Source organism: Salvelinus alpinus, chromosome 13 (genome assembly GCF_045679555.1).
Source record: "Salvelinus alpinus chromosome 13, SLU_Salpinus.1, whole genome shotgun sequence".
NCBI lineage: Eukaryota > Metazoa > Chordata > Actinopteri > Salmoniformes > Salmonidae > Salvelinus > Salvelinus alpinus.
In genome coordinates this window covers 31,452,950-31,471,916 of record NC_092098.1, presented here as the reverse complement: position 1 = coordinate 31,471,916, position 18,967 = coordinate 31,452,950, and the positions used below count along the sequence as shown (strand labels likewise).

The following is an 18,967-nucleotide window of genomic DNA, read 5'->3' as shown; positions in this document are numbered from 1 at the left end:
GCAACTTTGAGGTTGTGATAATTGAAATGCGGAAGTACATTTGTTTTGGCTGAACAAGCTTGTTCGCATATTTCTACAATTAATCTTCTTAAAATCGGATTTTAAACCTAACCAAACTGCTAACTTAATGCCCCAACCTTAAATTAAGACCAACAAGCTTCTTTTCCCCCATTAATTTTTACGATATATCCATTTTTACTTTGTGGCTGTGTTATCTAGTGGGAACCTCTAGTTAGCTAGCTAGCTACCCTCTGGCTAAAGTGTACTGCAATTTTGCATAAAAAGTTGATTGATTATCCAAGTACTAGTTTGAAAAATATGCACCGGGCATCAAAATGATCTCCTGCATAGTTTTAAAAGGTATGATTCAGAGGTTCAAGAGTTTTACTCCTGAGTTCAGGCTCACGAGTGGGATTGTTTCTGTCATTATAGTATCATTTGTTTTGTTTATTGTCACTACATTTTTCGGTTTATCAGAGGATGTCTTCAGTCTTGGAATGACAGTTTTTGGCAATGGTCATGGTAAGTTAGCTCGGAGGGGTTGAGTGAATCAACAATCATATGCTCGGTAGCTACTTTGAATGGGAGTGTTGTAACGTTAGCTAGCGTGCTAAAACGTATAGCTAAGGTAACAGACGGTGCCAGTAGACTACAGCAGCAAGCTACAACACATCACGGCATGTTTATATCTGTCAACCCTATCATTTATGTTTTAATCCTTTCCTCTTCCTTTGCAGTGCACAAGCTCATCACATACTCCTTCCACCACAAGACAGTGACCCAGCTACTCCTCAGTATTGGGGTTCTGGGGCCTCTCTGTGGTGGCATTGAGAAGAATGTGGGCACTGTTCGGTTCCTCTTCATGTTTCTGCTGCTCTCTATCAGCACAGGGGTGTTGTACAGCATATTGGGTCTGCTACTGTTTGGTGCATCTGCCCAGAACCAGGTGGAGGGGTTCATTCCAGTATCCCTCTCCCTTATGTGTATGGCCACAGTGCACTCCCGTATGGTTAAGGGCTTTCTTTTCGGGGTCACTGTACCCATGTTAGCCCTGCCCTGGCTGTTTCTGTTCATCATAACACTTTTGGTCCCACACACTGTGTTCCTTTGCAATGTCATCGCCATCATCGCAGGGGGGATCTGTATCCTTACTCCAACCTCATAGCGGTTCAAAATAAATGTGATACGCTCCTCTGCAGTACGTCACAGCTTTATAAGTGTGCTTAGTAGTGTAGTTAAGTGGTATTAGGTTATAGGTGTTGTATATGAGTCCTGCTGCTAAACATTATGGCATGTTTGTTTAGAAAAATCTTGCATCACTGCTTCACACATTCTCCTTAACTTGCACTGGTGAAACAGACGGAAAGGGCTGGCTCTCACTTCTGGACATGTCCGATGCCAGGGCATCAGTGCTGGACAAGAAGATGCCTTTCAGGCTGCTGAGGAACATTGGTGTCCTGTATGTCCCTGCATCAATAGAGGCGAGAAGGAAGACGGTCCACCCACCGTGAGTACTGAGAAAGCACCAGACCCATTAAATAACAATTGCTGTGTGCAAGCCAGAGCACATGATGTACTACAGTATAATGAGGTGCAGTTATAATAGATGATCCTCAGCTGTAATTGAATACTGTACAATAAGAACCTAGTGGTCCCCCATGATTAGATAGAGAATCACTGGTATAGATAAGCTCTCTGAAATCTGTCCACGTTCTCATTGATTGCAGAATAATTCCAACCCCAGGCTCCTACCCAGTCCAAGCCTACGCTCCAGTGTCCTCTACCTCCAACCTACAGGCTACCGAGACCACACCAAAGACATTTGAAGGCTGGGCCCACTCCTACTATACACAGGGGAGCCCTGTTCAGCTCTCAGGTTATTACGGACACAACCATGGATATGGCATCAAGCATAGCTTTGGGCCAAGTCACGGACATGGTCACAAACATGGATACAGCTGCAGCCACAGCCAAGGTCATGGACATAGTCACGAACACAGCTTCGGCCATGGACTCAGTCATGAGCATGCATCTGCCTCTCAAACCAGCAGTCACTGTGCTCCAGTGGCTCAACATCCACATTCTCAACATTCCCACCTCAGTCCACTGTCTGTGTCTGTCAGTGCCCCCCAGAGTTTCACAGCAAACATGCCGGAGTCACTGCCAGAATCTGTGACGGTTCATCCAGGAGCACCTGTGTCTTCACTGACAGATTGATGACTTCAATCAGTAACACCAAAACTCGCTATAGCTCAATTGAAATTTATGGGCAATGTTATCGAAGACCGGAAATTACCTTTACATTTCAAGTGTGCTATTCCTTGTAAAAAATTATTGTAAAAACGTCAACTCATGGTATAACTAATAACATAAAAAAAAAAAACATGATGTCAGTGTGGTTATAAGCCGCTATAGCTCTGAACTTCTGCGATACAGATTTAATCGAGCCCATAGTTGTCATTCAATGTGTTTTCTGTCTCATGTTATACATTGAGATGTAATATGCTTGGGCAAGTGGTTTGAGGCAGTACTTGAAGGTCCACTTTTTCTTCACTGATGTTTTTGGTTTGAATACACAAGCAGGCTCTGAATGTTCAAGGTCAAATCAATGCAAGAAGGCTTTGATTGTCAGTTGATTGTAAGACCTCCTTTTGGTTTGTGTGTTTTGTACTTTGTGTTTTATTATTTTAAGGTTAATTTCTCTACCGTAAGCCGAATCCGACGTCGTTTTAGAGAATTTGGCAGTACGTCCAACCGGCCTCACATCCGCAGACCACGTGTAACCACGCCAGCCCAGGACCTCCACAGCCAGCTTCTTCACCTGCGGGATTGTCTGACAGCCACCTGATGAAACTGTGAGTTTGCACAACCAAATAATTTCTGCACAAACTGCCAGAAACCATCCCAGGGAAGGTCATCTGGTTGCTCGTCATCCTCACCAGGGTCTTGACTTGACTGCATTCGGTGTCGTAACTGAACTCAGTGGACAAATGCTCACCGTCTATGGCCACTGGCATGCTGGAGAAGTGTGCTCTTCATGGTTGAATCCTGGTTTCAACTGTACCGGGCAGATTTATGACTGCAAAATGAATTGCCTCTCTGAGGACAAAGTGTGAGCAGAGTGCCTAATGGTGGCAGTGGGGTTCTGGTATGGGCAGGCATAAGCTACGGACAACAAACAGCAAATTTGCACAGCCGTTGAAGAGGAGTGGGACAACATTCCACAGGCCACAATCAACAGCCTGATCAACTCTATGCGAAGGAGATGCGTCGCGCTGCTTTTGGCAAATGGTGGTCACACCAGATACTGACTGGTTTTCTGATCCACGCACCTACCTTTCTTTTAAGGTATCTATGACCAACAGATGCATATCTGTTTTCCCAGTCACGTGAAGTCCATAGATTAGGGCCTAATGAATTTATTTCAAATTACTGATTTTCTTATATGAACTGTAACTCCAGTAAAATCTTTGAAATTGTTGCATTTATACTTTTGTTCATTGTACTTAAATTAAAATAGCATCCACTCAGCACTAAATTAGATCCATTACATGCAGTTTGTTTTGCAATGGATCGTTCAAAATGACTGTCGCTTCAGAGGCAGGTGACAAGTGGGTGCGATGATCCAGAGAGTGGGCTACAAGGGCAGATTATGATATCATCTTTGAAAAATGAACTAGTCGTGCTCAGGAAAGAGAAGCCATAAATGACAACCAAGACTAAATAAAACAAATCAATGATCTCCATTTATTATTTCTTTACAAATGCATTCTTTAAACTTATACTGTTCATATACAAATATATATTTTGCATATAAAACTGGATCAAGTGGTAAGAGTCATGTAACACATTATACAATATCAGTAATGCAAGAGAAAAATGTAAAAAGGCACATTTCTTATTTAAATGACATGTACCATGCCATATTTGATTCTGTATCACTAGAATAGTTGAGGGGTTTTTCTATTAAAAGAAACACAAAATGATAGACTGCTGAACATTTGTATTTAGGCTTTCAACCATCAGCATAATAAAATAAAACTAGATAAAGTTCTTACAGAATTAGTGATTATCAGAACACACATAAATGACAATTAATAGATGTATTCATGTTGACTGCAAGTGCACATACCATACAACACATTTTGCATTGCCTAAATGCTGAGGTAGTGTCCAGCTAAACATAACTAGTAGGTACTAAGCCTTACAGTCGGAGGATGAGAAAAAAAACACCTGGGCATTTTTTACAGTAAACCACCATTTAATCTAAGACCTTTTCTGTAATGAACCGATGAAGAACAAAGCTCAGACTAAACAGTTACTGCAATTTAAATGTATGAATTGTACAGTACATGGTACAATATGAATATGCTACTAGTATGCATATTTGACTAATCTTGCACTGCTCTGTATTTACACAACCTTCGTGCATCTGAATAGGCAGCCATGTTGAACTTGTAAATACATTTAAAGACGGCAAATATAGAATGCTTTCAATGCCTTAGACATTTCAGATAAGTTAATTGAAAATATATATATATATATTATTTTTTTTCACCTTGTGGGTACTTCACAGCAGGATAAACGTCCAGAGGCAATATTTCATATCATAATCACCTCTGTTTACGCCTAGTTACACTTACAAAAACAATGTGTAAAATTCAATGTATAATATATCCAACTTTTCTAATCTGATGGGAAACAGTGAAGGTCTGCACTCTATTTTATTTAAAAAACGAATTGGTTTATTCCAAAAATGTCCATAACCTTAAAAGGAGCGCATGGACCAAATGTACACTGAACAAAAATATGAACGCAACATGCAACAATTTCAAAGATTTTACTGAGTTACAGTTCATAAGGAAATCATTCAATTTAAATAAATGAATTAGGCCCTAATCTATGGATTTCACATGACTAGGAGTACAGATGTGTGTCTGTTGGTCATAGATACCTTTTAAAAAAAGTAGGGGCGTGGATCAGAAAACCAGTCAGTATCTGGTGTGACCACCATTTGCATCATGCAGCGTGACATCTCCTTCACATAGAGTTGATCAGGCTGTTGATTGTGGCCTGTGGAATGTTGTCCCACTCTTCTTCAATGGCTGTGCGAAGTTGCTGGATATTGGCAGAAACTGGAACAAACTGTCGTACATGTCAATCCAGATCATCCCAAGCCTGCTCAATAGGTGACATGTCTGGTGAGTATGCAGGCCATCGAATAACTGGGACATTTTCAGCTTTGTGTACCGAAATGTGTACCGATCCATGTGACATGGGGCCATGCATTATCATGCTGAAACATGGCAGGACAATGGGCCTCAGGACCTCGTCACGGTATCTCTGTGCATTCAAATTGCCATCGATAAAATGCAATTGTGTTCGTTGTCAGAGGCTTATGCCTGCCTGTCCATACCATAACCCCACCCCACACACGCTGTCTGCCATCTGCCCGGTACAGTTGAAACCCGGGATTAATCCGTGCAGAGCACACTTCTCCAGCATGCCAGTTGTCATCGAAGGTGAGCATTTTCCCACTGAAGTCGGTTACGGCGCCGAACTGCAGTCAAGTCAAGACCCTGGTGAGGACGACGAGCACGCAGATGAGCTTCCCTGAGATGGTTTCTGACAGTTTGTACAGAAATTCTTTGGTTGTATAAACCCACAGTTTCATCAGCTGTCCGGGTGGTTGGTCTCAAACGATCCTGCAGGTGAAGGAGCCGGATGTGGAGGTCCTGGGCTGGCGTGGTTACACATGGTCTGCGGTTATGAGGCCGGTTGGAATTATCTAAAACGACGTTGGAGGTGGCTTATGGTAGAGAAATTAACATTCAATTCTCTGGCAACAGTTCTGGTGGACATTCCTGCAGTCAGCATGCCAATTGCACGCTCCCTCAAAAGATGAGACATCTGTGGTGGCGTTGTGTTACAAAACTGCACATTTTAGAGTGGCCTTTTATTGTCCCCAGCACAAGGTGCACCTGTGTAATGACCATGCTGTTTATTAAGCTTTTTGATTATCTTGGCAAACGAGAAATGTTCACTAACAGTGATGTAAACAAATTTCTGAACAACATTTGAGAGAAATAAGCTTTTGGTATATGGAACATTTCTGTGATCTTTTATTTCAGCTCATGAAACATGGGACCAACACTTTACATGTTGCGTTTATATTTTTGTTCAGTGTACATGAAAGGCCTGGGGGTTAGGGGTCAATTTGGAGTATGGGACCATTCCCAATGAATCTTGAATGAATTGCACTACCTCTCAGCACGAGTCTCCACAAAATGCTGTCAGTAAGATTACACACCAAAACAATAAGTACAACAAACATTCATCCATACGTCTTTCCATTTAGTGATTATGTGCTGACCTCTAAAAACAGTTTAAAACAGTTCACCGTTATCACTCACCCTCCACCAGAATGAAATAGGTTAACATAGGGGTTTGTGAGTGTGTGATGTAACGTTAGCTTCATCTTCTTTAGCTCCACACGTCCTGAGAGTAGCGGCCCTTTGTCATCAGCTTCTTGATGTAAGCCACAGCCTGTGTGTGTGTGAGGCCTCCCGCCTCCTCAGCAATGTCATAGAAGGCATTCTGCACATCCCGCGCCATGTTCCGGGCATCCCTAGGAAAAGTCAAGTGGCAGCCAAATTTACAGAGGGAACAAAATAATGATGGATTTTCCTTTTCAAAAAACCCTCAAAGCATGTACAGTGCCTTCAGAAAGTATTCACACCCACATTTTGTTGTGTTACAGCCTGAATTTAAAATGGAATAAATTGAGATTTTCTGTCACTGGCCTACACACAATACCCCATAATGTCAAAGTGTAATTATGTTTTTAGAAATATTTAGAAAGCTATAAAGAATGAAAAGCTCAAATGTCTTGAGTCAATAAGATTTCAACCCCTTTGTTATGGCAAGCCTACATAAGTTCAGGAGTAAAAATGTGCTTAACAACTCACATAATAAGATGTATGGACTCACTGTGTGTGCAATAATAGTGTTTAACATGATTTTTGAATGACTACCTCATCTTTGTACCCCACACATACAATGATCTGTAAGGTCCCTCAGTCGAGCAGTGAAATTCAAACAGAGATTCACCACAAAGACCAGGGAGGTTTTCCAATGCTTCGCAGAGAAGGGCACCTATTGGTAGATGGGTAAAAATGAAAAAGCAGACATTTGATATCCCTTTGAGCATGGTGAAGTTATTAATTACACTTTGGATGGTGTATCAATACACCTAGTCACTACAAAGATACATGCGTCCTTCCTAACTCAGTTGCCGGCTGTGATAGGAGAAAACTGAGGATGGATCAACAACATTATAGCTACTCCACAATAACATAAATTACAGAGTGTAAAGAAGGAAGCCTGTACAGAATACATTTTCCAAAACACGCATTCTGTTTGCAACAAAGCACTAAAGTAAAACTGCAAAAAATGAGGCAAGGAAATGAACTGTCCTGAATAGAAAGCGTTACATGTTATGTTGGATTTTCCCCAAACATCACTGAGTACCCCTCTTCATATTTTCAAGAATGGTGGTGGTTGCATCATGTTATGGGTATGCTTATCTTCGGCAAGGACTAGGGAATTTTGGGGGATAAAAAGAAATGGAATAGAGCTAAGCACAGGCAAATCCGAGAGGAAAACCTGGTTCAGTCTGCTTTTCAACAGACACTGGGAGACAAATTCACCTTTCAGTAGGACAATAACCTTAAACACAAGGCCAAATATACACTGGAGTTGCTTACCAAGATCACATTGAATGTTCCTGAGTGGCCTAATTACAGTTTTGAAATCGGCTTGAAAATCTATGGTAAGACTTCAAAATGGCTGTCTAGCAATGCTCATCAACCAACTTAACAGGACTTGAAGAATTTTAAAAGGAATAATGTCCAAATATTGTACAATACAGGTGTGCAAAGCTTTTAGAGAGACTTACCCAGAAAGACGCACAGCTGTAATCGCTGCCAAAGGTGATTCTAATATGTATTGACTGGGTGTGAATACTTATGTAAATTAGATATTTCTGAATTTAATTTTCAATAAATTAGCAAACATTTCTAAAAACGTTGTCATTATGAGTTATTGTGTATATATGGGTGAATTTTTTAAATATTTAATCCATTTTAAATTCAGCATAACAACAAAATGTGGAATAATTCCAAAATATGGAATAATTTCTTCCTAGGTTCTGGCCTTTCTAGAGTTTTTCCTAGCCACCGTGCTTCTACACCTGCATTGCTTGCTGTTTGGGGTTTTAGGCTAGGTTTCTGTACAGCACTTTGTGACATCAGCTGATGTAAGAAGGGTTTTTATAAATAAATGTGATTGAAATTTGATTGATTCAAGGGGTATGAATACTTTCTGAAGACACTGTACATATACTGGTGGTCTGAAATGGTTCTTACCCACAAATGTAGATGTGAGCATTGTCAGTATGGATCAGCTTCCACAGGTGTTCATTGTTCTTCTTCAGGAGATGCTGGACGTACACCTGTGCATGGATAATCAAACAATTAGCCTAACTGAACAATTCATTTAAGTGATATAAAAGACATTCTCTTGAAGTCTGCAGGTTCTTAAGGCAATACGAATCATAGGAAGTATCAACAATTGTACCATATCTAAGTCATAGATAAGAGCATATTGAATCTTATCACATAGTTAACGCCTCAGAGCTGACAGAGAAGTTAAGCTGTGCTGTGTTACCTTCTCCTCTTGGTCTCTGGAGAAGGCCACGTTGAGCTGAGTCAGCACGCCCACCTTCTCAAACTCTTCCAGTTACTGCTGGTACATGAAGTCCTGATTTCTGTGGCGACAGCCGAAGTACAGTATCGTCTCGCCGACATCCTTCCCTGATAGAAAAACAACACACTCTTTTATTTACTTATTTTATTTAACCCTTATTTTACCAGGTAAGTACACACTCTTGATGTGAAACTGTGTCACACTGGCACTCTTTTCCCTTTTGCTAACATATTAAAACATACTTGTTGAAAACAAATTCAGGTCAACCTAATTTACTGTAGAACATGGAGACTTGCTTGCTGTGGACTCCATCTATTCTATGCACAAGCCAAACACTGTTCTGTTTTAACAGCTGTTCTTCAAAATCACAAAATACCAGAAAATCCACACTCTGGACACATTTCAATTTTCCAATCCAATAAGTAGACTTAGATGCCAGACGAGGCCCAGGCTTTCTTCCTCCCTAGCTGGTTACCTTGCTCCTTCATCCAGCCTCTCTCTTGGAGGAAGCCCATGAAGGGGGCGATGCCTGTGCCGGGCCCAATCATCACCACCGGGTTGCTGGCCTTGAAGGGCAGCCGGAACTGGGACTTGCGGACGTACATGGGCACGGTGGCCTTGTGGCCGTTGTCCATCAACACCACCTTGTTCTTCAGCCAGTTGGTGGCCACTCCCTTGAAGCTCCGCCCTGTGCTGGTCTGGAACTCCACCACTACCGCACAGATGCTCACCATGTTGGAGTACACCTGACATCAAGACAATACACAGTTGTTAAGTAAACATAAAGAAACAAAATAAAGAAACAAATAACTGAAAAAGTGGGAACTGAACTGGCAATAACAGGTCTGCTGTTCTCCGATTCCTGGTACCATATCCTGAACTCCTATGTTGCTCTCCATTCATGGGCGCTGATGTACAAATGTATATTTCTCCCTAAAATGGACAAAGTATTTAAATTTTTTCTAATAGTGGGTCTCACCTTGCCAGAGGAGGCGATGGAGTAGTAGCGAGCCTGTAGGCGGGGCAGCAGCTCACACAGGTGGTCTATGGTAGGGTGGAGGGACGGCATGTCCTCCAACACAGCCAGGATGTTCCTCTGAGAATCCAGCACCCAGCTCTGGTACAGACCCTGACAGAGAGACACAGACAGACAACAGTTACTCTCCATTGAGTATGTTTACATACACACTAATAATTCGATATTAAACTGATTATGGCAGAAGGCAGAGTACAGAATTCGTCATGTAAACACCTTACTCTGCTTATCTTAATCGGCGTAAGGTCATAATGGAAGTAAGCATACGCCGATTAAAACACCTGGTTTTATGAGCAATATTTTCTAAATATTAGGACATGTAAACAGCTTAGTTGGCATTCCAGTGGTGTATTTGATCTGCACATGTGCCAGCAGCGGGTAGTGCCAGTAGTATAGTAGTATGCTCGAGTGAAGTGAGTTCAAAAAAACTGAAAGTATGCATCTTATAAATAGTTTTCACATACAAACTTTATATGTCCGAATCAAATAGTCTGAACAAAAATAACATGGTCACTGTAGTAGAACGTTTCATTTGAGTGGTGATTTTCAGCATTCATCAAATGTCCCATCAGGTAGCCTGATTTCAGATGTGTCCATACAAACAGGTTTATTAGGGAAATCGTTCTTCTTGCAAAGCATGTAAACGTTTTAAACAAACTACTATATTAACCTGACTATCCACAATAATCACATTATTGTATGCATGTAACCATGCTCATTGATACAGAGCATTTACAGTTATTCAAACCTATTGACAGCATGAATTTCTGGGTGGGCAGTGGAGTGTCAGTCAGTCAGAGGTTTGAGGGGTGCCAACCTTGCCCTCGGGGGAGGCGGAGGCCATCTTGCGCAGGATGTCCTGGTCCTTGGGGTCGGTGGCGTACTGGGCCAGCTCAAACAGGACGTTGGTGCGAGGGGGGTTGGTGATGTCCAAGTAGTGGGTCAGAGCCGTGCGGTACGTTGTCGGACACGGGAATGGGTGCTTCTTATTGGACTCCTCTGAAACACACACAGATGAAGAATCTTATCAGCATCATTGTTTAAGATTCAAGTTCTCTTTATTTTGAGGCCACTGCATCCATTTTGGTTGTTAATGGTGGACTACATGATTTAGTTGACAACGTGTGCAGCAGTATCTTTTCAACCTCTGGATCATGTGCATTAATTTGCAACCAAATATTATGGAAAATGCCAATGGAAAAAATAACTACTCCAATGCAAATGCAGATGCAAAGCAGCTCACATCATGTCCCTGAGCCATGATTTACAACTGACCGTCGAGGTTGTTGAGAGAGATAACAGTGTCCAGTTCGGCGTCCAGGATCTGGCCTATTCTGTTCACTATTGACACGTCATTAATGGGGTAAACAGCAACGTGGTCTCCAGAGTCATATCTACAGGGAAGGAGAAAGACGGGGAGATGGATGAACAAGACTTCCCACTGTATTTATCTAACAAGCAAATGTCATTACATATCCAAGATATTTACATGCTTTTTGCCAGTGTGTGAAAAAGAAAATTAAATTGATTAACCAACTCGACACTTGTTAGCAGACAGAAGTAATGCAGTAGGCATAGGAAGGCAGAAATGCATTATATTTAAAGGCCCAATGCAGCCAAAAATGTGCTTTGCCTGTGTTTTATTTATATTTCCACACTATGACATGGGAATAATACTGTGAAAATGATAATGCCCTTTTAGTGTAAGAGCTGTTTGCAAAGACTGCCTGAAATGTGGGATGGAGCTTTGGCCTGCCATCACCAGGTGGTAAATTGGTTAATAGCCCAATAAGAAAGAGAGTTCCAAACCTAACAATAGTTTCAGTTTTCCAGACCAGACAGTCTTAGCAAAATTCTTGCTTGGGAAATGTTTATTTTTGACCATTTTAATTGAAAACAATCACAGTAAGGTACTTAATTGTTACCCAGAAATGATTTGATATTGAGATAAAAACAGCTGCATTGGACCTTTAATGGCATAGGACTTTTCATATAAAATATTAATAAAGAGCAGATACCTGATTTGGGAGCCTGAGATGTCCAGCTCTAAATGCATCAGATGTCGGTCGCCGGCTTGGTTCAGCTGGCGGTTAACCGCTACCGTGGCCAAGTAGGGGTTCTTAGCATCAAAAGGCCTCCAATGACAAATATACTGGAGTTATCACAAAGCCATTTCAGACAAATGGAGAAAAGTGCTACTGTTGTAAAAAGGGTTCGTCCAAAGGTCCAATAAATAACTAACATTTGAGAGGAAATGTCTAATATTAAGGATAAAATTAAAATAAAATGATCTGAGAAGACAAGTGAAGGCACTTTGGCCAATGTCTATAGAGGGATTTAGTTTACACCTGTCTAGGTCTCTCAGATCAGTGCAGATGAAGGAAAATATAATTTCGACTATTGAGATGCACCCTAAAAGCACACTGTCTTTGCTGTTGGCATTGGGGAGATGGTGAGAATCATGTCAGCGTCATGACAACAGTCATCCCTTTATTGCCCTGAACAACAATCATAATCTATTAATTCCGTTCCATGACAACACAGCTCTGTCATTACGCCTGATAGCTGAGCTCCCTACACCACTCACGGTTTCTGGGTCTCAAAGCTCTTGAGGCGACCCATCTCCCCAGTATACACCTTATTCATGTTGATGTCAGTTGGAAACACCAACTCGTACTGCCGGATGCTAAAGGAGAGGAAGAAACGGACAGGTGGTTACTTCCTGCTCCGCATCTCGACCACTCATGATCACACACCTTTGAAGTCTAAAAATAACCCGTCAGTGCAGCTAAGGGCCAATATGAAATCAAACTTTATTTGTCACATGCGCCGAATACAACAAGTGTAGATCTTACCGTGAAATGCTTAGTTACAAGCAGTGCAGATCAAGAATTGTTAAGAAAATATTTACCAAATAAACTAAAGTAAAAAATAATAAAAAGTAACACAATAACATAACAATAATGAGGCTATATACAGGGGGTACCAGTACCGAGTCAGTGTGCGGGGGTACAGGTTAGTTGAGGTAATTTGTACATGTAGGTAGGGGTGAAGTGACTATGCATAGATAATAATAGCAAGTATCAACAAATGGAGGGGGGGGGGTGTCAATGTAAATAGTCCGGTGGCCATTTGAGATTAATTGTTCAGCAGTCTAATGGCTTGGGGGTAGAAGCTGTTAAGGAGCCTTTTGGTCCTAGACATGGCGCTCCAGTACTGTTTGCCGTGAGGTAGCAGAGAAAACAGTCTATGACTTGGGTGAGTCTCTGACAATTTTATGGGCTTTCCTCTGACACCGCCTATTATATAGGCCCTGGATTGCAGGAAGCTTGGCTCCAGTTATGCACTGGCCCGTACACACTACCCTCTGTAGCGCCTTACGGTCAGATGCCGAGGAATTGCCATACCAGGCGGTGATTCAACCGGTCAGGATGCTCTCGATGGTGCAGCTGTAGACATTTTGGGGATCTGGGGACCCATACCAAATCTTTTCAGTCTCCTGAGGGGGGAAATGTTTTGTCGTGCCCTCTTCACGACTGTCTTGGTGTGTTTGGACCATGATAGATCGTTGGTGATGTGGACACCAAGGAACTTGAAACTCTCGACCCGCTCCACTACAGCCCCGTTGAGGGGCCCTGTTCGGCCCGCCGTTTCCCGTAGTCCACAATCAGCTCCTTTGTCTTGCTCACATTGAGGGAGAGGTTGTTGTCCTGGCACCACACGGCCCGTTCTCTGACCTCCTCCCTATAGGCCGTCTCATCGTTGTCGGTGATCAGGCCTACCACTGTTGTGTCATCAGCAAATTTAATGATGGTATTGGAGTCGTGTTTGGCCACGCAGTCGGAGTACAGGAGGGACAAGTACACACCCCTGGGGGGCTCCAGTGTTGAGGATCAGCGTGGCAGACATGTTATTGCCTACCCTTACCATCTGGGGGCAGCCCGTCAGGAAGTCTAGGATCCAGTTGGAGAGGGAGGTGTTAAGTCCCAGGGTCCTTAGCTTAGTGATGAGCTTCGTGGGCACTATGGTGTTGAACACTGAGCTGTAGTCAATGAACAGCATTCTCACATATGTGTTCCTTTTGTCCATGTCGGATAGGGCAGTGTGGAGTGCAATTGAGATTGTGTCATCTGTGGATCTGTTGGGGCAGTATGCGAATTGGAGTGGGTCTAGGGTATCTGGGAGGATGCTGTTGATGTGAGCCATGACCATTTACATTACATTACATTTAAGTCATTTAGCAGACGCTCTTATCCAGAGCGACTTACAAATTGGTGCATTCACCTTATGATATCCAGTGGAACAACCACTTTACAATAGTGCATCTAACTCTTTTAAGGGGGGGGGGGGTTAGAAGGATTACTTTATCCTATCCTAGGTATTCCTTAAAGAGGTGGGGTTTCAGGTGTCTCCGGAAGGTGGTGATTGACTCCGCTGACCTGGCATCGTGAGGGAGTTTGTTCCACCATTGGGGTGCCAGAGCAGCGAACAGTTTTGACTGGGCTGAGCGGGAACTGTACTTCCTCAGAGGTAGGGAGGCGAGCAGGCCAGAGGTGGATGAACGCAGTGCCCTTGTTTGGGTGTAGGGCCTGATCAGAGCCTGAAGGTACGGAGGTGCCGTTCCCCTCACAGCTCCGTAGGCAAGCACCATGGTCTTGTAGCGGATGCGAGCTTCAACTGGAAGCCAGTGGAGAGAGCGGAGGAGCGGGGTGACGTGAGAGAACTTGGGAAAGTTGAACACCAGACGGGCTGCGGCGTTCTGGATGAGTTGTAGGGGTTTAATGGCACAGGCAGGGAGCCCAGCCAACAGCGAGTTGCAGTAATCCAGACGGGAGATGACAAGTGCCTGGATTAGGACCTGCGCCGCTTCCTGCGTGAGGCAGGGTCGTACTCTGCGAATGTTGTAGAGCATGAACCTACAGGAACGGGTCACCGCCTTGATGTTAGTTGAGAACGACAGGGTGTTGTCCAGGACCAGCCTTTCAAAGCACTTCATGGCTACCGAAGTGAGTGTTACAGGGGCAGTAATTATTTAGGCAGGTTACCTTCGCCTCCTTTGGCACAGGGACTATGGTGGTCTGCTTGAAACATGTAGGTATTACAGACACGGTCAGGGAGAGGTTAAAAATGTCAGTGAAGACACTTGCCAGTTGATCCGCGCATGCTTTGAGTACACGTCCTGGTAATCCGTCTGGATATGGACAGCCACATACGCTTTTAGTGGGGTTCGCTCTCTGTGATGCAAATGCTATGATGCATGTGCGTATGGTAAAAGGATTGGATGCCATGCAGAGCAGAGTGAAAGGCCTCAAAGCACAGGGGAGACATTCATGTCGGGCACTATTATGCATGCAAACAGAATTTGAAATGGAAATGTGCCGTTGTTTAACCAAATGTGTGGACGGTCATTTAGGTTTGTTATTTGCAGTTGAAGCTTTATGGTTGTTTTTCTGAAAACATGCAAACAATGTCAGAGTCTATCAAACATGAATTAATCAATTGTTTAATATATCTGATATGTCCAGTATTCATAGCTGGTGATACTACCAAGATCCCTTGTTCTGTATTGAATTGGAATACAAAGTAAAACATTATGGGCCGGTTTCCCAGACACAGATTAAGCCTAGTTCTGGATTATAAAGCTTTTTAATTGAGAATCTCAATTGAGAATATGTTTTTATCCTGAACTAGGCTTAATCTGTTTCTGGGAAACCAGCCCTCTAGGTCATAAAAAAAATGTATAAAAGGAAGTACATCTGCTCCTAAAGCTCCATAGTAAATATCTCTAGTTGGCAACCAGTCTGAGTCCGACCAGGAGAGAGAGAGGGGGTAGCCAACTAGCTATTACCTGGTGTTATCTCCTGTGGCCTCCACCCCAAAGTGTTCACACACAGCAGGCCAGAACTGCTCCTTCCATGATACAAAGTCTTACTCAAGGCTGGGGAAGAGGGTAAGACAGACGTAGAACACAGTCATAGGATATTTTGATAAGATAAATACATACATATTTATGAATATGGATTCATTTAGTACTCACTTGCCATCATCGTCTCCCATTCTCAGGTCATAGATCCTCCTACCACCCAGCTCTTCCAGTCTCTTGTCGGTATACTTTCCCATTGCATTGAAGTGCTCATATGTTTTATTCCCCAAGCCAAACACCTGCAGAGTTCAAAGGCGGACGCTATAAGCTATCATAGTAGATCAAAATGAATTAACTACATATAAATGTAAAGCTTCCATGATATACAGTACCAGTCAAAAGTTTGGACACACCTACTCATTACAGGGTTTTTCTTTATTTTTACTATTTTCTACATTGTAGAATAATAGTGAAGACATCAAAACTATGAAATAACACATATGGAATCATGTAGTAACCAAAAAAGTGTTAAACAAATCAAAATATATTACACATTTGAGATTCTTCAAAGTAGCCACCCTTTGCCTTGATGACAGCTTTACATACTCTTGGCATTCTCTCAACCAGCTTCATGAGGTAGTCACCTGGAACGCATTTCAATTAACAGGTGTGCCTTGTTAAAATGTATTTCCTTCTTAATGCGTTTGAGCCAACCAATTGTGTTGTATACCACCCCCCAAGGTAGGGGTGGTATACAGAATATACGGACTTGGTCTTTTACCAAATAGGGCTATTATGGCAAGAACAGCTCAAATAAGCAAAGAGCAACGACAGTCCATCATTACTTTAAGACATGAAGGTCAGTAAATCCGGAAAATTTCTTTAAGTGCAGTCGCAAAAACCATCAAGCGCTATGATGAAACTGGCTCTCATGAGGCCCGCCACAGGAAAGGAAGACCCAGAGTTACCTCTGCTGCAGAGGGTAAGTTCATTAGAGTTACCAGCCTCAGAAATAGCTTCACAGAGTTCAAGTAACAGACACATCTCAAAATAAACTGTACAGAGGAGACTGCGTGAAATCAGGTCTTCGTGGTCAAATTGCTGCAAAGAAACCACTACTAAAGGACACCAATAAGAAGAAGAGACTTCCTTGGGCCAAGAAACACGAGCAATGGACATTAGCAATGGACACTGTCCTTCGGTTTGATGAGTACAAATTTGAGATTTTTGGTTCCAACCGCCATTTCTTTGTGAGACGCAGAATAGGTGAACGGATGATCTCTGCATGTGTGGTTCCCACCGTGAAGTATGGAGGAGGAGGTGTGATGGTGCTTTGCTGGTGACACTGTCAGTGATTTATTTAGAATTCAAGGCACACTTAACCAGCATGGCTACTAGAGCATTTTGCAGCGATACGCCATTCCATCTTGTTCGTGCTTAGTGGGACTATCATTTGTTTTTCAACAGGACAACAACCCAACACACCTCCAGGCTATGTAAGGGCTATATGACCAAGAAGGAGAGTGATGGAGTGCTGCATCAGATGACCTGGCCTCCACAATCACCTGACCTCAACCCAATTGTGATGGTTTGAGATGAGTTGGACCACAGAGTGAAGGAAAAGCAGCCATCAAGTGCTCAGCATATGTGGGAACTCCTTCAAGACTGTTGGAAAAGCATTCCAGGTGAGGCTGGTTGAGAGAATCTCAAGAGTGTGCAAAGCTGTCATCAAGGCAAAGGGTGGCTAGTTTGAATAATCTCAAATCTTTTTTGATTTGTTAACCACTTTTTTGGTTACTACATGATTCAATATGTGTTATTTCATAGTTTTGATGTCTTCACTATTATTCTACAATATAGAAAATAGTAAAAATAAAGAAAAACCCTTGAATGAGTAGGTGTGTCCAAACTTTTGACTGGTACTGTAGGTCTAGTAGGGCCTATATCATGATGCAAACCTGAGTTGACTGTAAATGCAGTAATACCCTATCTCCTCATGTCCAAGCTGTACATTTACTCAATTACACCATATGGATCAGATCTGTAATCTAAGTGGCTTTCTATGGCTGGATGCACAACAAATGTCAAGACCAAGAAAACATGGATTTCCCAGATAAAACGCCACAACCACATCACAATGCTGTCTCAGGAGAGTCGCACAGTGAGACCCAGAGGAATCCATGGTTAACATTGTTCATTAATGATGTCAATGAGAAAACACTCCAAAATGGAGACTCCCAATGTCTTCAAGCCACAAGCTGCCAGTGCTCTCCTGCTCCAGCCTTGAGGTTGGTCAGGCCCAGAGCTTTGTTTGGCAGGACCACATGTTTCCAGTTGGTTAGTGAGTTTGGAGGGAAGTGGCGCACTGTAGTAAAGTGTGGATTCCAGCAGAGCCTTTCAGAGCCTTATACGCGGACATCTCAATCCCTATCTCCCCTTCAATGGAGATGCAATATGACTTATTCTGTGTGGATCCTGTCATAGCTAAACATGCTGCGCTGCACACCAATGTTGATGCCCATGCACCTTGATGCACCTACTACAGATCAATCTCAATACTAAATTCAGACAGCAAAATACCAACCGCAAAGTTGACCGTTCAGTTCCTCATCGGTCTCCTGCATCCAGTCGTAGAAGTCCTGAGCGTTGTCTGTGGGGTCCCCCTCCCCATAGGTGGCCATGCAGAACACAGCCAGAGAGTTGTCGATCTCTACAAGACGAGGCAGCTCTGACTGAGGAGAGAAAGGAAGAAAAATACATTGGAAATTGAAACAGGATTCGTTCACCAATGCAACAATCAAGTCATTAGCTCTCCTAATGTTATTAATATAATAAATATCCAATTACATTTTTGGATTTGACTTGAAATGAACAAAAATACATTCTAAGACTAAACTTGAAATAAACAAAAATAAAAATACACAAGAACCTAAATATTCACTACAAAGCTACTGGAGGTTACATGCAGTATGTAGAACACTGAGACAATATAAATAGTGTACTATACACATGTAAAGTCAATGGGAATAAGACCAGTACCATGTCATATTCTTCAAGGTCAGCTGACATGCCGCTCATTCCGTAGCGCTGGGCGTCTTTGGCCAATCGGCCGCAGAACTCCTCAGCTGTGCCCGTCTGAGAGCCATAGAACACCACCATGTTCCTGTTCTGGAGAGGCTGAGGGGGATGGCATCATCAGCAGTCATCCTACATTATAGAGGACTTCTTAAAGTTTCTTAGCTGGACCCATTGGGAACATTGCTTACATCCGCTATGACAGGCTCATTGTCCACCCTCCCTCC

At 42.7% G+C, this 18,967-nt stretch overlaps 1 protein-coding gene and 1 pseudogene across 1 annotated transcript; one reads left to right on the top strand and one right to left on the bottom strand.

The window, feature by feature from the left end:
- On the top strand, positions 1–3,742 carry rhbdd2 (rhomboid domain containing 2). The gene is made up of 4 exons (XM_071338993.1): positions 1–522; positions 738–1,142; positions 1,360–1,507; positions 1,728–3,742. Exons 1-4 carry the CDS (start codon positions 336–338, stop codon positions 2,215–2,217), a joined length of 1,230 nt encoding a protein of 409 aa, XP_071195094.1. The 5' UTR covers positions 1–335; the 3' UTR covers positions 2,218–3,742.
- On the bottom strand, positions 3,725–18,967 carry LOC139537550 (NADPH--cytochrome P450 reductase-like; annotated as a pseudogene).